We start from the raw sequence: 26,426 nt of genomic DNA on the forward strand, positions 1-26,426 counted from the left end.
TGTTTATACCAATGCTGGCTGAACAATGAAGAGAGTACTGTTAAAATAACTGGGGATGTTAACACTCGGTAAAGTACAGTAAAATAGTGCCTGTCAGATAAGATGGTCCAAAAAATTTGTGATTAAGTTTTTTTGCGTGGTTGATAACATCTTTCCTTAGTAATCATTGGAAAGATGTTATCAACCACGCAAAAAAACTTAATCACAAATTTTTTGGACCATCTTATCTGACAGGCACTATTTTACTGTACTTTACCGAGTGTTAACATCCCCAGTTATTTTAACAGTACTCTCTTCATTGTGCAGCCAGCATTGGTATAAACATGGTTATTTTCGTTCTTTTGTCTATCATGTGTATCAGACCCCCCCTCCCCCTCTCTCTCCATTGTGTTGGCATGTGCAGTAATTGGCCGCTTGCGCACAAGCGCTTCCACGTCCGTCGCCCATCCTTTTGGCCTCGCCCCCCCCCCCGCCCCCCCCCCTCCCGATACGTTCCATTCATTGGCTACCATAGTCTGATGAGCTCCCCCTAATTTTGTACCCATCATCATTTTCGTTCTTTTGTCTATCCTGTGTATTAGACCTCCCCTCCTCCTCTCTGCCCAATTGTGTTGGCGGGTGCAGTGGCTGGCCGCTTGCGCACAATCGCTCCATTGTGTTGGCGTGTGCAGTAATTGGCCGCTTGCGCACAAGCGCTTCCACGTCCATCGCCCACCCTTTTGGCCTCGCCCCCCCTCCCTCCCGATACGTTCCTTTCATTGGCTACCATAGTCTGATGAGCTCCCCCCTCCCTCTCCCTCCCCCCTCAACTCGCTTTTAAGGGATTACATCTTGAATCATTGCCTCACTTGATACAGCTAATCTGGCTGTGACGGTCCCACCTGATGACGGAGACTTGTGTTGCCTCCGAAACGTCGTGATTTTTGTTTTTATTTTATTTTACTTTCTACGTGACTTTACCGAAAAAACCTAAGAAGATGATTCCTTGCAGTCACGAAAGCTTCAAATCTAGAATTAATGCTGTATCTGTGTTTTCTCACCAGTTTTACCTTGTTACAATCAATAAATGACGATTGGAGTTGGACGTTCATCCTGGCTCCGAGGGTTTATTGAACGCAAGGTTATCTACTCGACTAGCGGTGCAACGCAGCGCACAGCGAGGCCGAGATAGTAGAAAGACAGTCTTCTTGAAGCTCCCAGCCAGCCCTGCAGCCAGCCCTGCAGGCAGCTCTGCAGCCAGCCCTGCAGCCAGCCCTGCAGCCAGCCCTGCAGCCAGCTCTGCAGCCAGCCCTGCAGTCAGCCTGCAGCAAGCAAGGAGCTCTGCAACGAGTCTACATTAAAATCGTGCTGCAAGCATCGCAGCATGGAAAGCCTCAGTTCGGCAGGGAGAGATGCTGAAGAAGGTGATTTAAACAATCCAGGACCTCCCATCCTGCCTCAAGAGGACCAAGGGAGTTCAAGGCCCCAAAGAGAGGTCAGGTTGACACAACGGGCCTTGGAAATCTATGATGCTGAGAAACAGGACCTTGATGCCAGGATACAACGGGCATGGGACCGGGTTGAAGCAGATTTATCTGAAGCTTCAAACGCCTCAGACACAGTGGCCTCAATTCAGCGGGCCATCCAGCGAGTGAAGGTGAGCAGCTCAAGCTACAAGCTCCTGGAAAATAAATACATCTCCCCCCTGATGAAGGTGAAAACAGATGAGGGCATTGAAGGAGTGCGCACGCAAGAACACTTCCTTGAACTGCTCGATGATAATGTGCAGGCAGTGATACAAGATGCAATGGACCATGTGGAGGGCTTAAGAGAGACACGATCTCAGCACTCTGTCTCATCCAGGTCCACCACAAGATCTAAAACCTCAGCGCACTCACAGACATCATCTACTAGTATGGCAGCAGCTCAGGCACGTGCAGCAGCAGAAGCAGCAAACGCCCGTATTGCCTACATGGCCGAAGAGGAAGCCATGCTAATTGAAAGGGCTCGTATACAAGAAGAAGCAAGCATAGCAACTGCTGCCGCACGGAGGAAAGCAGAGCTCGCAGAGCAAGAAAGTATATTAGCAACTGCTGCCGCACGGAAGAAAGCAGAGCAAGAAAAAGCAGAGCTTGAAGAGCAGGAGAGTACATTAGCAGCTACTGCCACACGGAAGAAAATTGAGCTGGATGCTAAGTTAAGCACCCTACAACTCAAAAGGGAAGCAGCTGCTGCAAGGGCCCAGGCAGAGGTGCTCGAAGCAGCAGCCAACCTGGATAAGGAAGAGAATTGGAGTGAGTTTGGCACGCAGATACCTGTCAAGGACCGTGATCAACTCACCAGAAAAAATATTTTGGACTGGTCTGAACAATGCATCTATGCTCCTCCACCAAACCATACTGAACAAAGGGTGGACGTTCAGGCTTCGCCATCTTCACACTGAATGAACATGAATGCTGACTACGGGAATGGTGGAAATGCATATCCTACCCTGAGAGTTAGTCGCCGACTCAGCGTCGTGCTCGTGGGGTCAGACGTGGATGCACCAAGTCAGACCCACATTCCAGACAGTCACATAAGGGGATCCAACCAACGTGATCGAAACCCTTTGGGCCCACAGTCTAACGCCATCGCGAATGACGGCATGCAAGGCAATACAGCCAATAATGCCACCTCACAAGCGCCAGTATGGACACACCCTGGATCAGCAGGACTAGGGGACTTTGCTAGGTAGCTGGCTCACCGCGAACTAATCAACACAGGACTCGTTAAGTTTGATGACCACTCTTAGAACTATCGAGCCTGGAGATCTACCTTCAGGAATGCAATCCGAAATGCAGACATCTCTGCAAGTGAAGAACTGGACCTGTTGGTGAAATGGTTAGGAAATGAATCTGCAGAGTACGCAAAGAGGATCCGGTCAGCAAACATTGACGACCCCACCTCAAGCCTGCATGCGGTGACTCCTCCTCGCACCGGGCCCGTGCCGAGCGCGCGGCACCCCGGGGCGACGAGCAGGAGTTTCTCTGTGAGAGGATCCGTCACCGCACCTGTGCGGTGACGTTGTGGTGGTGGCGGTGGGGACAGTGGCGGCGATGGGGAACGGAGCGAATAATCAACGGGGGAGAGAGAGAACTCCGGTCGCGCTGGTGGTGGTCCGTGCGGGGTGGGGGGCAGCTGTTATGAGAATGGGGGGCGTGGGGGTGATGAAGGTGGTGGTTGTTGGGCGGGGGGGGGCGGTGGTGGTGGTAGGAGCGGGGGCTGTAGCGGTCGGCGTGGACTGGGCTCAGGAGGAAACCCGGCGACAGTTTAATTTCCGCTCGCGATCAACACGATCATCTGAGCAGATCGTGGACCCGGTGCGGTGGTATGTAAACATCGTCACTGGGGAGACAAAGGTGGCCAGGGGTGGTGCTTGGCCACCCACCCCTCGTGCATCGTGCCGGCCTTAATAGGCGTTCGCTAACAGCACTTATCTGTCGAAGGTTTTACCGGGGACATATTTGGGGGCGAGGGGCAGCGGTGGTGCGGGCGAGGGGGTATTTGGTTTTGTGGGGGCCGTTGTGGTAAGATGGGACGATGTGGTAAGTCTGTGTGTGTGTGTTGAACTTGTTTCTCACCATACAAATCAATTTATAACATTTTTGACATGCGTTTTTCTGGATTTTTGTGTTGTTATTCTGTCTCTCACTGTTCAAATTAACCTACCATTAAAATTATAGACTGATCATTTATTTGTCAGTGGGCAAACGTACAAAATCAGCAGGGGATCACATACTTTTTTCCCTCACTGTATGTGGTAAGTGGGGGGCGATATGGTAAGTGGGGGGCTATGGGGTCTGCGTAGAGATGGGCACCAGGATGGAGTCTCGCTGCTGTGGTGGCCCCTCCGCGTCCGTTGATCGCACCGTGGATTTATCGATGGCGCTGATTGACGGGCGGCACTGGCAGGAGGCTGATAGAGGCATTGATGAGTGCGATGATGTGAGCGATGGAGTCTTGAAATGGCGATGGTGAGCACTGTGACAATATTTGTTTATTTATGATGATGATGTTGACATGATGATGCATTCAAGGACGATGTCCCGTAGATGATAATAATTTAGTTGATGTATTATCCAAATAATTATTTGGATAATCATGATTTTGATGCTGAGTGACACGATGATGTCGATGATGATGAGTGAGATGATGATGATGGTGATTGAGATGATGCCAATGATGATGGTGAGTGAGATAATGATGAGTGAGATGATGGTGATAGTGGGTGAGATGATGATGATGATGGTGAGTGAGATGATGATGGTGGCGATGGTCGTGACGTAGACGACGTGGCTTGGATAGTGGATGAGGACCGTGAGTTTAGGACCGTGAGTTTAGGCACGAGAGCGAGCAGCTCTCGATTGAAAGGTCGCGACTTCGTACGCTGCCCATTGGTCGACTCATCGTCCCTCTGGGGGTCAATGCAATGAGCACCACTTGTGGGGAGGTCAACAGTGGTTGTCCTGCAGATGGACTCGCCATTGCCACATTAATGTGGAATTTCCATCAATGGCTCAGGGTTGTTAATGGGGGAGAATTACCACCTCAATGCTAATTGGGGGAGGAAATCAGCTGTATGTATTATGGCGATTATGATTTAAATAATAATGATGACGATGGTGATACTGGGTACAATTATCATGATGATAATGATGATAGTGATGATGATGTAGATGACGGTGGCAAGGCTGATGGTGATGGTGACGATGGTGGCGAGGATGATGTTGATGGTGACGACGATGATGATGATGATGACGATGTGTCTCCGCAGTCTGCACGGCCGTGCCGCAGCGCGTGTGGGTCGAGGAGTCCGATTGGTCCACGGTGCGGGTGCGCTGGGGACGAGCGCGTGTCGTTGCCGGTGGCGACGCCGCCTCCGTCGCTGTGGTGATGTACGCCGTGTCCATGGAGCGCTCCGGGGAGGGACGGAGACTTACGCGGCGCACCCACGGAGAGACAGATACGGTGAGACACACACACAGGCACACTCACGTAGAGGCACACAAACTGTCTAACACGTAGGCTTTCGTGACCAATATCATCCATTATACAGGTTTTTTGGGTGAAATCACGTAAATAAAAATATGTCGTTAAACCCGTCACCACCCGACACAGCCAACTAGTAAGGTTAAGTAAACAAAACGTGCCAATTCGTCACTAGTACAGCACTACACCGGTGTGTTGGAGAGTAAAGCCACAACATTTACAATCTGAGTACCGTGACGTTTCGCCAGTAATTACAACGAGCTTCATCAGGCGACAGCCAGATTTGTGGAGAAGTCCTCCTGTTTCGTTCCTTAAATAGAGGCGCAGGTGTGATGACAACACGTTTGTGCTGTTCTTGCGCGAAGTGGGGGAGGGAGTTAGTGAATGCATGAAGATGACTGTGGGCATCCATTGCCGTTTGGGTTATTTATGGTAATCGACGAACATTATGCGAGCCCATTGCTCTTGTACTTCCTGTTGATTGTGTGAACTAAAATAGCCGTACCAACGGCAATCCCTGTTGAAGTATGGTGACCTGTATAGACATGCATTTAAATAATGTATTATTTGATGATTCGCTTCCAAGCAGCACTTATCCTGTAGCTATCCGAACGGTTAAAAATATATATTTCTCTCAATTTCGATACAGTAAATCCTCTAATTAGTCTTCGCCAATAGTAACTAGTTTTGCACGGAACTTCAACATTATCAAAACCAATTGAGTGTCCTTGTTGGCGCACAACTGTTGTCATCACATCTACGCAATGGCGGAGCCAGGATTTTCAGGTAGGGGGGGCAACCCCTCCAGCAATGACAAATGATAGAGGAGTTATTAGTAAGTAAGGACTTGTCCCTTCCTTTTTATTCGACGCGTGTGCGGCGATGGCGCAGCCATCGATCGAGGGTCGAATTCGAACCGCGTCGTGTGATCGGCATCGCGCTCGCTGAAGGTTTGCCTTCAGGGAAGTCGTGTACTGTATACACAACTGCGCACAATTCTGTGAGTCACTTAGAACTGCTTTGCCGCTACTTATTGCCAGTTATGGACTCAGACTATTGTCCTATGATCTCATAGAGTCCCTGGCATGTAATAATATGCTACACAGTGGCAGTGGGTGTCGCAAGATGCCGATTTATTACTAATAAACCTCATTGGGGGGGCACGTGCCACCCCACCCCCCCACTGGCTCCGCCAGTACATCTACGCCTCTATTTGAGGAACGAAATAGGTGGACTTCTCCACAAATCTGGCTGTCGCCTGATGCTGCTAGTTGTAATTACTGGCAAAACGTCACGGTCCTCAGATTGTAAATGTTGTGGCTTGGCTCTCCAACACACCGGTTAGTGCTGTACTACTAATGAATTGGCACGTTCTGTTTACGTGACAACCCTTACTAGCTGGCTGTGTCGGGTGGTGGCGGGTTTAACGACACATTTATATATTTACGCGATCTAACCCAAGCAACCTGTATTATGGAGGCACACACGCACGCACGGAGAGACAGAGACCGTACGACGCACACACGCGCGCGTGTACTCACTCACGTACAGACGCACACACGTACGGAGAGATGGACACGGTGAGATGCACACACCGCGCACTCACTCATGTACAGGCACACACACACAGGCACACTCACGCATTCATGTACAGACACACGTACACACGCACTCACGTACAGACACACACGCACTCACGTGCAGACACACTTACACAGACGCACTCAGGTACAGACGCACACAAACACACGCGTGCACGGAGAGACGGACACGGTGAGGCGCATACACACACACACATGCACTGACTCGCGTACAGATTAACGTACACACACGCGTACCCACGCATTCACATTCGCGCTGGGTTAGGATAAGCGTCGCGAACACATAGCTATGAGGACACTGAGACATGTGGGATTAGTGTTGGGAGGGAGGGGAGCTGCCGTGTGGAAATGTGTGAACGAACAGAGGAGAGTGGAGCTGCCACCTTTGCGGTGTGAACTCGTAGCCAGAGGGCAGAGGGAGGGAGAGGGCTTGTGTTGCCAAGATCCTCCACCGCCCCGACGCAGCCACACACGTGTTAGTTGATGTTAACTACCTCGCCTTGTATACATGAGGTCGTGGGTTCAAGCCCGACTCTTACGCATGTTTATTTGGAGTTTGCATGTGTGTCTCTCTGTAGTCGCATGGATTTTTCTCCGGGTCCTCCGGTTTTCTCTCCACATCTAAAATCAACGGCACACGTTGAGAGTATTTGGCTGCAATCAATTTCCATGTGATGATGAGCCACTTCGTTGAGCTATTATTTGTGGCCTGAAAAAGATCTACGTAGCTCAGTGGGCTTTATCTGGAAAAAATAAATAGTTTTTCGCATAATACACAGGCAGTGTGCTGTTTACACGTATTTCCAGCCTGCGCTATCATTCACGTGTGATGATAGGATTTTTTCTTCTTTAACAGTCTTGATTTTTGAACCATACATTTAGTTAGTGTTCCCTGTGTTTGTGTTTGTATGCAGTGCCAGATTATCCTAGTAGCAAAAGTATCATTTTCAAGGGCCCCGCGCTAAATGCTTTCAAGCTATCAATTCCCGTTCAGTGGTTCTGCACTTGCTCTATTACTATAGTACTATACGGCCTTCAACTTTTATGAACGACTGGGTGTTTAAGGTTAGCGATTTGTCGTATTATATGGCTGTATAGCAAATAAAAAAATACAATTACTTTACTATGCAAGTAAAAAATTTGAGTTTTAATGTTATTCTTATTTATTTATTTAGGGCCCTTTTATAACATATGCTACAGGCCCCTCACTAGCTTAATCCGGCAGTGTGCATGTGTACGTGTGTGTGTGCGTGCAAACACAACCCCCTACCTCCTCGTGGTGCCGGACGGCAACGCTGTGGTGGGCAGTGCCTTGGGGGGAGGGCCAATTTAAATTGGCCTTTCCCCTCATGGCGTTTGTAACCACCACAGCGGCCAAATGGGGGCTCTAGATGGGTGCGAGGCGCTGATAACCCCTCCACCTTCAATTAATTACCACTAAACCACGTCTGAAAATTTTAATTAATGAGCTTTTGCCGGAGGCCCCGGGGGTACAGGCGTCTATGACGTCTCTTGGCCAAACCCCATTTGGCGGAGCCAGGAGACTGAATCCTTACCCTCGGGGCTCCTCCAGAAACAACAAAAAACCACTACGTGTGGCCATGTGGAATGTTTGAACGCTCACTGCGGAGGAGAGGCTGCCACTCCTCTGTCGGGAGCTGGACCGGTACCGCCTGGATCTCTGTGTATTCAGGAGGTCCTGGACCTCCCTAATTGAGCATCTTCGCCGGTTGGAAACATTTAGGCTGGCCTGCCTACGATCCATCCTGAGTTTAACCAGGCTGGATTGTGTGAGGAGCTCACAAATCCTTGCAAGATCTGGGCAAAGTCCCATCGTTGAGCTCCTCCGGCAGGCAAGGCTGCATTCGCTGGGTCATGTAGCCCGCATGCCCAGCCACCGCATGCCTAAACAGCTTTTGTTCGGCCGGATCGAGGGGGCTAAACGGGCGCGGCATGGGCTAGAGAAGAGATGGAGTGATGTGGTACAGAAGGACGTGGAGCTGAGTGGACTTGCCGATGACTGGTACCAGCAGTGTCAAGATCGGCCTCTGGAGGAGGCTCGTGAAGGACGCTACTGGGCAGTTGGAGGCAGTCGCCCTCCAACAACAATGGAGGGCGGAGGAGCGACGCTCACAACAACGAGCGGCACGCCGGGTGGCTAAAGCACAGCAAGTTGGTACAGTAGGGGGCACAGGTGGTGCATCAGCCAGTCATTTCGGTCATCTCGGTCAGTCGACCCGTGGTACCTGGGACTGCCCCGTGACCTCCTACCATCGGGCGTTCGACACTTCACGTGGCCTCAAGGTGCACATGGCCTGGCACAAGCGTCGTGGTGACATCACCGCCACTTAGTGGCGAATGGCGGTTGTTGTTGTGTGTGGGGAGAGGTAGTGCAGTGGTTAGTGCACTGTGCTACGAACCCGGCGATCTAATTTCGATTCCCGCTCACGGCCAATACCAGTAACGATTATCTGAACCGGTCATGGGCCTCCCCTAGGTCGACTCAGCCTCAAATGAGGACCTGTTGCGGTGTGTAAACATCGCCACTGGGAAGACAAAGATGTCTGGGCATGTTTGCTGGCCACCCACCCCATTGTGTGCCATGCTGGCCTTCATAGGTGCTCGCCAACAGCACTTGCCCCAACAGTCGGTTAAGGCTACACAGGGGATCTTTCTCTTTGTATGTGCATGTGCGCCGTTACTTGTGTGTTTTACGCGTGACATTTCACCACATGGGAGTCAGCTGAAGGTTTTGCTTTGCTCTACCCTCTCCTCTCACCTCTGCCTCTCTCCCTTTCATCATCCTCGGCTCTGCACTCACAGTCCCTGCATGTGCGTGTGTGTGTGTGAGTCAGTGTGTTTGTTTTGTGTGTGTGAGTGTATGTGAGTGTGTGTGTATGGGGAGCGGTAGTGTAGCGGTTAGTGCTGCACTGCGCTACGATCCCGGCGACCAGAGTTTGATTCCCGCTCACAGTCAATAGCAGTGACGATTATCTGAACCGGTACTGGGCCTCCCCGAGGTCGACTCAGCCTCAAATGAGTACCTGTTTTAGTGTGTGAAAACATCTCCACTAGGGAGACAAAGGCAGTCGGGCATGGTGCTAGCCACCCACCCCCTCGTGCTGTGCCGGCCTTCATAGCTGCTACTTGCTAACGGCCCTTTCCCCAACAGGCTGTTAAGGCTATATGGGGGGGGATCTTTATCTTTGCAAATGTTTTGTTCACGGTGAGCATTCTTTTTTGAGGGTCCGCGTGGGAACGCGTGCATAAGTGAGCGCCGCCAGTGTAAATGAGTGCGAATGCGGGAGAGTGTGAGTCGCCGGTGAGTGTGTGAGCGACACTCCGTGTGGTGTGGCATACATTGTGTGCGAGCATCCTCTGGCGCTAAGGGCCCCCTCTTGGTCCGAGCTCCTATTCACAATCCCTCGAGTGGATGTTAGCTCGCCGATGGCAACATCACCCACCCCCTCCCCCGCTATGCGCAGATCTCCCAAGCTAAGAGGCTTCGAGGCCGGTCACCGCTTGAATGGGCGGCCACCGCCATGCATAAAGAACATGAGTTAGCGGCGTTACAGCTGCTGTGTACAGGCCGCTGTGGCCGCGACACTGCTGCCATCGGATGGCGGTCCAGCAAAATTCATCGTTGTCCAGCGCTATGCTCCCCCACCTTCGCTCACCAGCGGTGAGCAGCGCGGTGAAGGACGGCGAGATCACACCCCACGGCCCGCGCGGTGTGGCGAGGCCAACATCCAGCGGGGGGCGGGGGGGGGGGGCTGTACGCTGTGAGTCTCGTTCATTTTTCACTCCAGTTGTGCGTTTTTTTTACCGTGACCTCTGTTTGGTTAAAATGGCGAACGGCGGTTTGAGCGATGCCCTTAAGCAAAAAAAAATTAACGATTTTAATTTCTTATTTTATCGCACGCTTGGAATTTACGCCAAGAAGCAGAGAGAGGAGCACACAGATTGGAGAAGGGACGCTGGGGTCGCTACGCAGCTCTGAGCGCGTGTAAAAGCTGAGCGGTCTTGCCCCGAGGGACGCCGGTCGAGACTTACAACGGAGTGGCAGCCAAGGAACGGAGCACATCCATCGAGGACGTACACCGAGGAGACGGAGCGATTAAAGCCACGTGAGCATCACTGGCTTATGTGGACCATACCCTCGCATGCAGGATCAAACAGATTACTATTAAAACTAACAGATTTTTTTTGTATTGTACCAGGTAAGGCCCACTGAGCTACATAGCTCTTTTTTAGAAGCGACCTGGCCACAAATGATAGCTCAACAAAGTGGCTCATCATGTGGACGTTTATAGCAACCAAATACTCCAAACGCATGATTATAAATTTGGAGGGAAAAACCAGAGGACCCGGAAAAAAATCCATGCGACGTCGGGGAGAGTATGCAAACTCCAAATATACAGTAGGCGTCAGGGTCGGAATCCAAGCCACGACCTCCTGGATACCAGGCGAGGCCTTCATCCAGCAATGGATTGATCGTCGCTGACAATGATGATGATGTCGGTTCTAATTTCATCTTCGTGACCACCGTTGCATGTTTTATTCGCCCTTGAATACTTTATCTTTCTTGCACAATACTTATGAACTAACGAGCTCGAGATTTAAAGTTGTAAGTAGACAGCTATTTAGCATCCAATCGGTGCTTTGCTCGATGGCATTTTTGAGGAATAATTGACAGCGCGATGGATGTGCGAGGTCGTCACGCTCGCCGTGCGGTCGATGATTGAGCTGCTTATCGTGTGGGTCGCGGAGCTACGGGGTTCGTAAAACTCGCGCTGCAAGGGTGGGTACATTGCGTCGGGTGACACTGAAAGCCTAAGAACCTGCAAGGCATCGCGGCCCATGATTTAAAGAGGAACAAAAAGCGCGCCAACTGTGCGATTCAACCATAAAGGTGATCAAGTCAACCCCGTTGGCACGCTCGGCTTTCTGCGCCACGGGACGGCACCGCGGTTCCCGGGCGGTGGGCCGTTGATGGCTGTGCGTCTCCCCCATTGAGTGGTCGGCAGGGCACCCTGCTTGAATCAGAATCGTAGTCAGAAGTTGTATTCCCCACCGAGGAAAGTCCGTAGAGCTCTTTTTTTGTCAAGGGCGACCCGGCCGGCAGACGACGTCGTGGCGTTGAGCGTGACGCTGACGCGGGGGGGGGGGGGCATTCCGCTCTCATGCGGATGCCGACCAACGGGATTCGCTAACGTCCACCGCTGTGAAGCGGACGCGGCACTCACTAGGCGCGTTGACACGCACGCCGTGGTAGTCATTCACCGGGGCGGCCACTCGCCCTAAACCGCGAGCCTCTACAACGATCAGCGACCTCCCGGACATGCCCAGGCTCGGCTGGGCATGGTAGATTTATTATTTATATAAATTTGTATTAATATTATTTAAACTAAACTAAGCCATTTATATTTTACCATGTAAGGCCCGCTGAACTACAAAGCTCTTTTTATGAAGCGACTGGCCACAAATGAAAGCTCAACGAAGTGGCTTGTCAGGTGGAAATTTAATGGAGCCAAATATTCTAAACGCATGATTCTAAACGTAGAGGGAAAAAACGGAGGACCCGGAGAAAATCCATGCGACCACGGGGAGAGAGACACGCACACTCCAAATATACAGCAGCAGCAGGGTCAGGGTCAGGATCCAACCCACGACCTCCTGTAGACCAGGCCACAGTGGCGCCCTGACCTGCCCCTTTTTTTACCCAGGAAAGCCTCAGTGAGCCTCAAGACTCATTTTCAGGAGGTGGCTATCTTGCTCTGTGTAATCAAAATTGAGTAATATACATATACTTTTTCAGGATTTGGTTTGTTTGGTTGATACCAGTTCCTACACAATAATTGCACATTCAGGACCGCACCGTGGACATGCCAAGATTTTCTCTCTCTTACGACGGCTGTGGACCACACTGGACCGTGCTTGGACGCAGCAAGGCAGATATGTCTCATACATGTTCCATAAATTGAAAATTAAAGATTCACCAATCTGCGACTGTGGTAAAGCCCAAACCATCAAACGCATCAACGCCATCCACGCACACCCTAGCGATATCGCTGCAATCCGTACAGCATCTACTGCCGCCTTAGATTGGTTGAAGGACCTTAACATTCAACTATGACATCTATCCTTTTGCTTACGTGCCATACAAAAGAAGAAGAACTGCACATTGTATGGCTTTAATTGATGTTTTATCTTTGGGAGGAAACTGCAAAATGCAGAGGAAACTCTTGCAGGATATTAAGAAAGCACCCGAATCAAGAATCATACCCAGGTGCTTCCTGCTTTGAGGGACGAGTGCCGCCACTGTGCCATCACCTTGTCACACCAGTGTGGCCACAGAACGTTTGAGTTGTTAGGAGTCAGGCGGGCGGGCTGAATGGCAGGTGGGCTGGTGGGCTAGCTGGTGCGCTGGTGGACTGGGGGGATTGGTTGACTGGTGGGCTGCGGGGACGGCTGAATGGTGGGCTGGTGGGGGGCAGCAGTAAGCCCACACAACATCCCACAGCTGGGCTGGAATCGCTTTCATCTCGGCACGCATCTCTGCGTAAATGCGGCTCCGCTGTGTATTTCACTCGGACCATTAGCATGCCCTCCGAAAACAACCCGTACACAAGTTAAAGGGCTGGACAGAATGCTTTGTGTGTATTACAAGCAAACAGCGAAATGCATTTCATGTCCGGGGCTTTTTTGAGACATCACAAAAATTAAAGCGTTTGTGTTTGACATAAGGACTTTCAATCAACAATGAAACCGAGCAGCATTTGATTTATTGATGAATATTCATACGCTCTTGATTGAACATTCATGCACGGGCCTCTTAATATTCATGAGGTGATATTAATAATAACTATGAATATGTATGGGACATTGCACTCCCATCACAGCCGCTGTCGTCTGGTCGGCTTAATGAACACCGGGGAGTGTTTCATAGCGAGAGGTGGGAGGAGCGGGGGGATGTGGGTCACGGGGTAAACTGCAGTGCCAATCATGAGAAGAACAGAACAACACAACACACGTACACACACACACAGATCCCCGGTGTGATGCCTCAACAGACTGTTTGGGGCAAGTGCTGTTAGCGAGTAGCACCTATGAAGACCGGCACCGCCTTTGTCTCCCCAGTGCTGGTATTTACACACCACACCAGATAATTAATTTAAAGTTGAGTCGACCTAGTTTGAGGCCCAATACCGGATAATATATTCGCCATCGCTCTTATTGGTCGTGGGTGGGAATCGAACCCGGGGTGGCCGGCTTCGCAGCACAGCGCACGGACAACAGCGCCACGCCGCTCCAAACCACGGAGGCGACAGATCGCGATGGCTCGGAGTGTATCCCTCCATCCAACAGTGTATAGACCATGGCTTGGTCGACTTTTTTTATCCCATTAGTTTCTTTTGTTTCCCCACACTCTGTGCTTACTGCGAAGCCGCTATGTGTGTGTGTGTGCACGCGTGTGTTCCCGAGTGTGTACACACAGAAGGATGCGATTAGAAAGTCAATAATCATCATTAATTGTGGCCTTAGACGGGGGGGGGGGGGGGGGGGGCATGATGAGCGCTAATCCGGATTACGAATGTTCTCATTAGGAGCAGCCCGCAGCACCTGGCGCTGAGAGACCCGGCCACACCACGGCTTCCACTCCTGCTCCATTAATTAATAATCGTCGAAATTGTCGTCGTGAGACATGGTCTATTCACTGCCGGATGAAGGCCTCTGCAAGCCGCAACGCGGCAATGCATGTACGTTGAACTTCTGTCGCACCGTGCGTAGCCGACCGTGGCAATCGGAGGGGTGCTGCGTCTGATCTTCTTCCGCACACGCGAGCTGATTCCATCACTCCATCTCTGCAGTGGGGACGTCGCATCAGGCCTTCCTTCCCTCCTTTGGCTGCCGCTAAATAATTCGTCTCGACCACCAACAAACATCTCCTCTCACGTCGCGTCCTGCCAAGCCCACTCACCCTTCCTAGGCGGTCAACGCGATGTCTCGAACTTGCTCGCGTTGTCTCAACCCATTATCACCACCACCACCATTGTGAGACATGGTCTATCCACTGCTGGATGATTGGCCTCTCCATGCCACCGCACACAAACCCTGCTGGTGGCTTGGCCTCTTCATCGTCGTTGTCATCTTGACAATTGGTCTATCTGCTGCTGGATTCCAGGTAATTCGCTCAAAGCTCAGTCATCAAATATGTTTCATTTTGTATGTCATTCAGCGTAGCTTTGGCTCTGACACTCCGAACCTGTAGCCATAACCTAGTCGCGTGAGCACGAGATGGGTCACAGAGGCGGGAGGGTGGCTCTGTCTCTGACAAGTCACATGACCTGTGCTTCGCGTGGCTGTGCCTGTGTGTGTGTTTGATATAGCGGAGAGCGGGGGAGCTGCGGTTAGTGCATTGCGCTACGAACCCGGCCAACCCGCTCACGGCCATCACCAGTGACGATTATGTGAACCGGTCCTGGGACTCCCCTATGTCGACTCAGACTCAAATGAGTACCTAGTGTGGTGTGTAAACATCGCCACTGGGGAGACAAAGACGGCCGGGCGTGGTGCTGGCTACCCACACCCTCGTGTACCATGCCGGCCTTCAAAGATGCTGACAGTACTTGCCCCAACAATCTGTTTAAGGCGATATTGGGGGTCTTTGTCTTTGGAGCGGAGGTGGAGCGGTTAGTGCGCTGCGCTACGAACCCGGCAACCCAAGTTCAATTACCACTTACGGCCAACACCAGCGACGATGATCTGAACCGGTCCTGGGCCTCCCATACGTCGACTTAGCCTCAAATAAGTACCTGGTGCTGTGTGCCGTGCCAGCCTTCATAAGTTGCTCGCTAACAGCACTTGCCCCCAACGGTCTGTTTAGGAAATCAGGGCGGGATCTTTGTCTTTCGATGTAAAAACACGCAACAGATGTATTTGCTTCTCGAAGAAGGCCAGTCAACATACGCATAGATTCTGCAGTGCCTTCGACCGTGCATCTGTCCTTTTAGCACTGTTGTTTTTTTATTTACTCTCTCTCTCAGCACTGGGTTCTATATTTCACCAAGTTTCCCCAGGTGATCCTTTGGTCAACATTTGTATTTTTTTTTACACATCGCAAGTCCCTAATAGTGGCAAATTTCTACAGCGAAGTCCCCATTCGTTTCGGATCATCTGTTGCAAGAGTCACTGTGACCGCCCGCTGCTGACGGACGAGCGGGCGGGCAGACACAGCTGATGCATTCACACACATCCAACTTTACTCTGAGAGTGAAAAATAACCTAGCAGGAGTTTTGTTTCCTGAGCAAGGACCAGCTGGCTTGTAAGACTCTAAATCCCTCCTTGTCTACACAAGTAAATATTCCCATTTAAAAAAGTAAGCTCTTTTTCAATCAGCCTTGGCTCAAATCTCTAGAGCAGCGGTGGCGGTCTAATTACACACAATGCCTCCACGCGTGGGCGGCCTCGCCGTGATGCCTCCCGTCATCACCTTCACGACCCAAAACAGCCGTGCGCGAATCATCTTCCCCCCTAGCGGCTCCCCCCCCCCCCACCACCATTCCCCTCCCTCCAGATTGTGGGCTCGCGCGGGGTCATCGGCACGACGCACAGAGCGCTCGGGGGCGACTTGCCGACCCCGGAGATGTGAGGTCACTCGTCCTCGTGGACGAGACGGGCGCTGGTTGTTGCTCCGTGCGAGACGGGGCAGCGGCGAGTTGGAATCCTGGCTACCCTGACACCTGTTTCAACCCTTAACGACCCACTTCGCCTAAAGTCACAACTACAACCATTACCTCACATCACCCCACTATACTGTGCTTGCTCGCATAGCAACAGAGACGGGGGATGCGTGGCGCGCTATACTCAAGCCCTACATCACCCCCCCCCCTGTGAAAAAAAATTAGCCGTCCCGGCTAAAACAACGCGAAACGCGAAACCCACAGTACACGAAAAGTTCAACAGATGCACAATATATATATACAACCCCGAGTCCCAGGAATTTTAGTGAAAGTTAATCGTCGTGAACGTGTTCCCGCGGCCGGTCCGTCTCCCCGACTCAATGGAACAGGGGCTAGGGCATCCCCGTCCGTGGCCACAGGGCAGCGTTCTGCCCGAACCGTGTATCCATCTCCATCCCCCTGTCCATCTCTCGACGAGAGCCACCCACGGCCTTGTGTGTCCCGGCGTGTCCGTCGCTTCAAAGATGGTGTTCCTGCAGGCACACGGGGGGTAAACCGCTGAGGTGCATCTTCCCATCGCCCCCCAGGACACTCGTCGGACATCCAATACAGGCCGTTCCGGGATTGGAGATGACGCATCATATGGCACAACATATCTTTTCAACCGTGACGGGTGAATGTGCCACAACCGTCGACCGTAGCGAATCCTTACACTTTGATCCCGACGAACTTCCACAATCTCAACGGGCCCCTGCCAGGGCCGGTGGAACTTTGGTGACGTGCCCACCGGCACCATCGGACAATGTAACCAAGCCTTGTCCCCCACTTGCCATGGTTCCTGTGGAGGCTGCCCCCCGTGCAGACGCTCATTAGCTGCCTGCCTTCGTTCCGTATTCCGCAGCGAGGCCTCCCTGGCCTCGTTCAACCGATCCAATGACTCGCGCATGGGGACAGCCACCACTGGCGACTTGCTCTTAGATTTCACACCCAGCCTGACCAAGGCCGGGGCTTCTGGTTCACGCCCATACATCAGATAAAAGGGCGAATATCCTGTAGAAGCGTGTGGGGCCAATCTATAAGCGGCCAAAGCGTCCGGGACATGTAAATCCCAATCCGTCTGAGCCGAATTAACCTGCTGGCACAACATAGATGTAAATGTTCGATGAAGACGCTCGACCATCCCGTCGGTTTGCGGGTGGTATGGGGATGTCCGGATTTTTCTCGTACCCAATGCGTCACACACCTCCTTCAAAAGGCGGGACTAGAATTTTTTTCCCTGGTCTGTAAGCAGGTGCTCCGGGGCCCCATTATCGAAAACGTAACCCTGCAGAAAGGCCTCCACAATTGATCCCGCTGATTGGTCCGCTTATGGCCATGCCATAGGCCACAGAGTTAAGTATTCGACCCCCACGAGCAAGTATTTGTGATCCCGCGGGGTAACGGGGAACAGTCCCAAAATATCAAGGGCCACAATTTCGTTAACCCGCGAAACACGTATCAATTGCAATGGTACCCGATATGGCTGGTCTGGCGCCTTCCAACGTGCGCACTCGTGACAAGCTTTAACGTACAAATGAACGTCATTCTGCAACCCCGGCCAATAGAAATCATTACTTAAAGTCAAAGCGGTTTTCTTCTCCCCCAAGTGCATCAACCGCGCGTGCGTGTCAGAAATGAGTTTCCCTCGTAAACACAGCGGCACCACTATACAAAATTTCTGTAAGACGACATCCCATCTGACCAGGAGGTCGTCAATGAGTCGGAGAAAAGGCCGATCATCCGACTGTTTGGAGCGAGAGGCCCGTAGCCTCATCCTGGTAAGCGACGGATCGTCTATTTGCAACTGCACCCAATGCCCCCGTGACAAACCCAACAACCCAGGCTCAGTATCCGGTGTCTCGTCAACCCGGTTTGAATTAGCTGCAGCGGCCATTCTCGGCTCGCTCTGCAGCGGCGGCCCACAACGCGGTGATCCCTCGGAGCACCGACACGAGCCCGATGCCTGAGGCAACTGGGACAGAGCATCCGCGTTAACGTGACGCGTACCCTTCCTGTGCTGGACCGTAAATGAGTATCCCTGCAGGACCTCAAGCCAGCGGGCCATTTGGCCCGAGGGTTGATCGATCCGCAAGGAGTACTGCAATGCCGCGTGGTCGGTGCGGACCAAAAACTGTCGCCCGTACAAGTATGTTCGATACAACTGCACAAAATGAACAATCGCCAATAATTCCCTGCGCGTTACGCAATACCTTTGTTCCGCCGGGGACAGTATCCGGCTGCCATACGCGACGACCCTTTCAACACCGTTAATCGTTTGCGACAACACAGCTCCGATGCCCATGTCACTGGCATCCGTGTCCAACGTATATATTTCCGCAAAATTTGGATACCCGAGCGGCGGTGCGTCCACCAACGCGTCCCGGAGCGTTTCAAATGAACACTGCTCCTCATCACCCCATAGAAACTTTTTACCCTTGGCAGTTAGCGTGTGCAGTGGCCTCGCAATCATAGCTAAATTCTTGACACCGTTTTAGGCACTGGCCACGCACGAACACAACTAGTTTTCTCCGGATCCGTTGCGACCCCCGCTTCGCTGACCACATGACCAAGATATTTAACGGAAGTTCGCAACAGATGACACTTTTGGGGTTTAAACTTCAAATTGGCGCCCCTCACCCTGCCAAACACAGCTCACAGCCGCTGCAAATGTCCCTCGAAATCCTTACTGAACACAATGACGTCGTCCAGGTAAATCAAACACGACTCCCACTGCAATCCCGTCAACACCAGCTCCATTTGTCGTTGAAAAGTGGCTGGTGCGGAGTGCAGCCCCATCGGCAATACATTAAAGTGAAACAATCCTTGCGGCGTGCGAAAAGCCGTCTTCGGTTTAGATGCCTCGTCCAAGGGCAATTGCCAAAAACCCGATAAGAGGTCTAATGTGGAAAAAAATTTAGCGCCGGACAATGCGTCCAATGAGTCGTCAATGCGCGGAAGCGGATAAGCATCCGCCACCGAAACTTTATTCAATTTCCGGTAAACTACACAAAATCGCAGAGAGCCGTCCCTTTTTTTTTTACCAACACGATCGGGGCTCCCCATGGGCTGGATGAAGGGGATACGATATCCTGTTGCAACATCTCAACCGTCCTCCGAATGCAATCTTTCTCCAGCGAGCTCACCCGGTGAGGATTCAATCGAACAGGGGCCGCATCTCTAGTGTCAATGTGATGTCGCAACAAGGTCGTACGACCGACGTCAAACTTCCCCGAGCTAAACACATCCCTAAATTCCCAAAGCAACTCCCTTAACCGCGTCCGCTGCTCGGGTGTCAAATCGTCGTTACCTTCATACAATTCGCGAAACCAGCTCGGTCCGGTCGTGGCAGCGTGTTACCCCCCCCTCCCCCTCCGCTACCAAACACACATGGCTTTCCGAACCTCGTTCGACTGACACGTGTGCCAGCGTGGTCCCTTCCTGAATAACGACCGGCTCGTGCCCCGTGTTTACAATCTGAATAAACGGTTCGGCCATCGCTGGCACCATCGTAAAAGCCCCTACCAAAGAGGGCATTCTTGACACAGCATTTGAAGGTGACAATAATATTCCCTCCTCCAAGTTACCTACTGACAGCCCCTTTTTCAATTTCAACGGGACAAGCATCTGCGTCGCAGGCGGAATGCGCACCGTGCGACTAACCATCGCCTGGACCACAGCGTTGACACGAGCAAATTTAGACGGAGTACCCAAAAATTGTATGCACTTCCCTGACGGCAATTCCAACTGTCCCCTTTCAATCAAAATCTTAATTGACATTTTTTGCAAAAAATCCGTGCCCAATAAACACGGCACAGCCAGAACAGACAAAACCAAAATGTACCCCGTTACACACACCTCCCCGACCTGTATCGTTGCTAGTATACGAGCCATAATTCCCAAACTACCCCCATTTGCCGCTATACACGGGCCCTCCACCGGTTCCAAAACATGGGCCGAAGCAGGGAGCAATCGGAAGGTGTGCAAAGAAATAAGCGTCGCGGATGCCCCCGTGTCAACAATAACCCGAATTCAAATCCCTTGAACAAACGCTATCACATCCGACGAACCCGGCGCAGCTCCCAAAACACGATGAGCCAACGCACCCCATACCGCGTTACCTTGAGCATCATACGAAGGGGGATCAACATTATGTATCGACGCGGATGGGTGAGGTGTAGGATATGGCCGTGTATTGCATGTGTCGCGACTCGCCTGGTAATCCTGCGCTGGGTAGAATCCCCGATTGTAGGGTCCCGATGAACGTGGGAAGACGCGTCTCCGTCTCTAGCAGTCCCGCGCGAAGTGTCCTCACCGCCCGCACTCGTAGCAGCGTGACGGACCGCCACGTCTGCCCGCATCCGAGCGGCGGTGTGGGCTCAACGGTGTCGTGCGACCGCTGCCATCAGCGGCGTCAGCTCTCCCTCCGGTAGACCACCGTCTGATCCAACGCCCACCACCAGGGGCCGAGATGGCCCCGCCGATGGCTCGTCGCGAAGATCCAGGTTGACCTGGAAGTTCCTGGCAAGCTGCAAGGATGACCCGTCGTCGTCGTTGTCGCTGGGAAGTTAGAGGACGACTTGTAGCTCCTTCGCCATCTGCAACAGCTTCTCCTGGGCCAAAGAATCAAGGGCCGCTTCGTCCATTGCCGGGTAAGCTGCTTGGCCAAGAGTCAACAGCGCACTGCGATACGCGAGGGGAGATTCTCCTTCTGCCCGTCGCCTCAATTGAAACTTGCGCTTGGCGACCGAGCGAGGTTCGTAAATCTTCTGCATCGCCGCAAATATCTCTGGCAAGGACAAGCGAACCCCTCGAGGGAGACCGTAGAACGTCGCCAACGCGTCGTCGTCCAAAGCCGTTGGCAGCGCCCGTCGCGCTTGAGCCTCCGTCCACCGAAATCGTCGTGTAAACGCCGTCCAGTCGCCGACCGGGACCTCGAAGCGTTCCACGTGCAGCCGACGTGGCGTGCTCGAGGCCAGCGACTCCGGTTCCTCCTTCTCGTCCAGTGGCGCGCCTGGCGCCTCGGGAGATCCAGCCGCGCCGTCAGCCCCTGCAGATGTAACGAGGTCATGCGGCTGCGGATCCAATCCCATCGGCGCTTCCCGCATCGACCGCAGAACTCGATCAAATTCTTGCGCGAGCACCGCCATCCTGGCCTCCTACGCTGCCATTGCAGCTCTCCACACGTGCGGCGGGCTCGGCTCCTCCTCGTCGTGCATGTCGACCTCGTCGTGCGGCGGTGCTTGCTCCGTCACGTCCTCCGGCGATGCGGGGGCCTCCGCTCCTGATGGAGGTATCACGTCCGCATCGCTACTCTCCGCCGACGAGGCTGCCGGTAAGTTATTTTTCTTCATGACATTCTTGGACATCTCGATGCAGGTCTGTTATCACTTCTGACACCAGTTGTAGGACTCGTACAAGGGTTGTCTTTCTCTCCTCTTAATTTTCCTCTTAGAGTCCACCTTCGCCGCGCCACCGCTCCGCGTCTCGGCGCGGCCTCGCTCCGCTCCGCGTCTCTCCATGCCCTCTACCTCACTATCGCTACGCTTGTCGTCTCTACGGTTCCTCTTACTCTGCATTCTTCCGATGCATGGCTACCCTGGTTGCTCACTGCGTTCTCGCTACCACTGTCTCTCCGTGCTTTACTCTACTAACACTGTCTCTCTACGCTTTACTCTACTATCACTTGCTCTGCGACTTTCCGGGCACCGTTACTGCAGCTCTATCCACGACGCCGACTCGTACAGGACTCCCTTCTCTCCGTTGCGCTCTGGCTTATATCCCCACACCAATTAATCTCCCTAATTATCTCTACCCCCCGCTTATCGCTCGCCCCCTGGCCCCCCGTGTCACGTGGCCTTGTTTTCGCCGCCGGAGCGACGCCAGCTAATGCCCAATTACCTTTCCAGCCAATCACTGGCCTGTGTCCTCCCGGCTACCGTGACACCTGTTTCAACCCACTTCGTCTAAAGTCACAACAACAACCATTACCTCACATCACCCCACTATACTGTGCGTGCTCGCATAGCAACAGAGGCAGGGGATGCGTGGCGCGCTATACTCAAGCCCTACACAAATAATAAATCTACCATGCCCAGCCGAGCCTGGGCTTGTCCGGGAGGACGCTGCTCATTGTAGAGGCTCGCGGTTCAGTTGCGAGTGGCCGCCCTGGTGAATGACTACCGCGGCATGTGTGTCAACACGCCTAGTGAGTGCCGCGTCCGCTTCACAGCGGTGGACGTTAGCAAATCCCGTTGCTCGGCATCCGCAAGAGAGCGGAATGCCCCCCCCCCCCGCGTCAGCGTCACGCTCAACGCCGCGACGTCGTCTGCCGGCCGGGTCGCCCTTGACAAAAAAAAGAGCTTCTTAGCTCTACGGACTTTCCTCGGTGGGGAATACAACTTCTGACCACGATTCTGATTCAAGCAGGGTGCCTGCCGACCACTCAATGGGAGAGACGCACAGCCATCAACGGCCCACCGTCCACAGGACTCTGCTACCCGCCACGGCGCTGTCCCACCGTGCGGAACGCCGAGCGTGTCAACAGGGTTGACTTGATCACCGGGCAATATCTGCCTTCGATGTCAGCTTAGAAAAATGTTTAATAAGGTTACAACTCCCACCCCTCCCACTTCCCCGCTTAAGCGGAGACCTGGGCTACACCACACGTGGCTGCACGCGTCACGAGAGGCATCAGAACGCCGGCCAACCCCGCGCTCGATGGGAAACAGACGAGTTGCGCGGGTTCAATTTAATCGCAAATGTTTTTTTTATATATTTTTTTTATTTCAAACCCGGGCTGACAGCTGTGCCTTTGTGACATCTTGACGATAATAACTTCCCATTATTTTTATTTATTTATTGCCTGCAATTGCAATAAAATAACCTAATTGCTTTGAAAGGCAGGCGTCAGCGCGGAGAGACAGCGTGCGAACGCTGACGGGGAGCGGCCCCGACGGGGAGACGTGAGGGACGGTTTAAGACTCGGGGCAGCCCTCCCCACACCCCCTTCCATCCCCCCTCACCCCCTCCTACCCCCCACCCCCTCCACCCCCCACACACAGCACCGCGTTACCCGTGCTTTATTGGATCTTTGTGACATTTTTAATGATTCGTGTGTTCATGGGATTTACACGCGATTTTTTTTTACACGGTTGCGGAATATTTCAGGTCGGGGGGTGGGGATGGGTGGGGGGAAGCGGTGGGGCAGCGGTTAGCGCACTGCGCTGTGAACCCAGCGACCCGTGTCCGCTTTCCGTCCACGGCCTAACATCAGTGGCCCAGTGAGATCAGAAGCGGTCCTACCCTTCCACCCCCTTCACCAACTCGCGCTAACCAGCGGTGTGGTTGAAACTCCTCTCGCCGTGCTGCGACGTGGCGCGGAGATGGAGAACGGCTAGCATTCGTAACGTTTCGTTTCCTGAATTTTTTTAGGGAGGCAGTTTAAGCACCGTGGAATTTGCGTTATGACCTCCTGCCACTTGAATGATGGAGCGACGGTCTGGGCGAGGGGGGAGGGCGGGAGGAGGAGGTGGTGGTGGTGGTGTGGAGGCAGCGGAGCAGCAGCACTGTTGAATACAATAATGCGGTGCCCGTAGTGGATTAAATTAAACCAGCTTTAAAATGCAAGCAGGCAAACCTGTCAGATTAGTGAGCTCTGCCATCATGACAATTGCGGGCCGGGTTCATGCGGTTGAATAACGTCCTCGAGTTAACTTTGCGAGCAGAGCCGCCGCGCTACTCCAACGCCGCATAATTCGATTCGCGCCGCGTTGCTCACAGTCGCCGTGTCCGCGGCGTTCCTCCTCCTCCGTGCCGCAGTCCGTGCTTTTTGTGCGGTCATCAGAAATGAGGCCGCGGCTGTCAGACCCGTTATCGCGTGAGAATCTGGGACGGCGGTGGGGGGGCTGTTAGTGGGTGTGAGGGAACGAAGCTGGTGGCTGACACGGTGTGGGGAGGTTTCCGGATGGGGAGAGGCGGCGTTGCGGTTGGCGCGCTGCGCTATGAACCCGGCGAACCGAGTTGGATTCCTGCTCACGGCTGCCAACACCAGTGACGATAACCTCAACCGGTCCTGGGCCCCCATTAGGTCGACTCGACCTCAAATAAGTACCTGGTGTGGTGTGTAAACATCGTCACTGGGGAGCCAAAGGGGTCGGGTGTGGTGCTGGCCACCTCCCCCTCGTGTGCTGTGCCAACATTCACAGGTGCTACTCGCTAACAGCACTTGGCCCAACAGTCTGTTAAGGCTATACGGGGGATCTTTGTCTTGGGTGGTGGGGGTGCCCGGGTGGGGGGGGGGGGTCGTAGCGGGCGATCCGAGCATCATTGGCCGTCCTGGCCCCGAGAGTTCTCTTCCAATATTTCACTCGACCCGCACATTCGTTCGGACAGCAAATTTTGTAAATTTGATTCACGGCAGCGGAAGCCGTGAGATCAGCCATTTTATTTTGTTACTCTGGGTTAGGGTTTATTTTCTCTCTCTCTCTCTTCGGCGTGTTTGCGAAGGAAATAAAAACGGAGTGGGGGAAAAAAAACTTAATTTAGTGCCTTGGAGCACTTTGCTGGCAACCCCCCCACCACCACACCCAACCAGTAGAAAGTGAATTAGGTGTAAATATTTAATATTTCTCTCAAGAGTTATTTGGTTTTTGCCTTCTGTTTGTTTTCCCACCGCCAGCAAGGGAGGTGGCCGCCTCACCCTGCGCCCCGAACCCTCGCGCGTCGCTCCACTACAGCTCTCCGTCCCGCCAGTAAACGGAGCGCAACGCGGATGACTTGAAGGGGCAGTCATTAGAGTTTTCATGTTTGATAGAACGCCCTTCACGCCAGGCTGTCCCCAGGGCACTTTGCACGCGATACAATGAAATATGGGTTGGAAAAACGTTTTATTCTAAGGGTGGCTTAAAATAGCGAAACAAAAATACGCGGGCCCAACGCGTCTCCTGAATGGGAACGAGCCTCCCGGTGCGACACCCCTCACCTGGACGCGACGCTGTGTGCCAAACCACGGCGACGAGGAAACGTTCGATGGACCCCTGACGATGACAGTGACGATCACGGTCGCTTTAAATCCCAAAAGGGACACAAACACACAACATGGACAAAGATTCCCCGTGTAGCCTTAATAGACTGTAGGAGCAAGTGCTGCTAGCGAGCACTGAATGAAGGCCGGCACGGCACACGAGGGGGTGGGTGGCCAGCACCACGCCCGACCGCCTTTGTCTCCCCAGGAGTGATGTTTACACACCGCTTCGGGTACTCATTTGAGACTGAGTTGAAGTTGGGGAGGAGGCCCAGGACCGGTTCAGATAATCGTCACTGGTGTTGGCCGTGAGCGGGAATCGAACTCGGGTCGCCGGGTTCATAGCGCAGCGCACTAACCGCTACGCCACCAATCACGCAGCACGCGTGCACTGCCAGTGCCAGCGGCACGTCATACATTCTTGGAAATAAATAAAAACGTGGGTGACATTATGCAGCACTAAACCAACACGGGCGGACCCCACGCAGGGAAGCTGTCGCGCTGTGATGGAGGGGGAGAGTGGCGGCGCTGAGTGCGCCGGGCATGCGGGGGATGTCGCCCGGCGCGGCCATGGCAGAGCGTGGCGCCTCGCGGCCTCCATCGGCCGCTCGGGGTCCTGGCCTTGCTCCACACGTCACTCCACGCGTCACTCCGTGCATCACTTCGTGTGTCGTTCCGCACATCACTCCACGCGTCACTCCGTGTGTCGCTCCACGCGTCACTCCACACCACTCCACGCGTCACTCCGTGTGTCACTCCACACATCGCTCCACGCGTCACTCCACACATCACTCCACGCGTCACTCCGTGTGTCACTCCACACATCGCTCCACGCGTCACTCCACACATCACTCCACGCGTCACTCCGTGTGTCGCTCCACGCGTCACTCCACGAGTCACTCCACACATCGCTCCACGCGTCACTCCACGCGTCACTCCACACATCGCTCCACGCGTCACTCCGTGTGTTGCTCCACACATCGCTCCACGCGTCCCCGCTTCACTTTCCTGGTGTCCCCAGGGTCCGTCCTCTTGCTGCCATCCTGGGAATCTGGGATTCTTGCTGGGACGTT

General features: G+C 53.2%; 1 protein-coding gene across 1 annotated transcript in view; it reads left to right on the forward strand.

The window, feature by feature from the left end:
- Positions 1-26,426, forward strand: part of LOC144729966 (receptor-type tyrosine-protein phosphatase gamma-like) — a 455,918-nt gene that overhangs the window by 325,181 nt on the left and 104,311 nt on the right. Inside the window, exon 10 of the mRNA XM_078610395.1 lies at positions 4,793-4,986. Within this exon, the coding sequence (XP_078466521.1) occupies positions 4,793-4,986 (194 nt within the window). The remainder of the gene's footprint in view (positions 1-4,792; positions 4,987-26,426) is intronic.

This window comes from Lampetra planeri, chromosome 34, assembly GCF_965212315.1.
Source record: "Lampetra planeri chromosome 34, kcLamPlan1.2.h2, whole genome shotgun sequence".
NCBI lineage: Eukaryota > Metazoa > Chordata > Hyperoartia > Petromyzontiformes > Petromyzontidae > Lampetra > Lampetra planeri.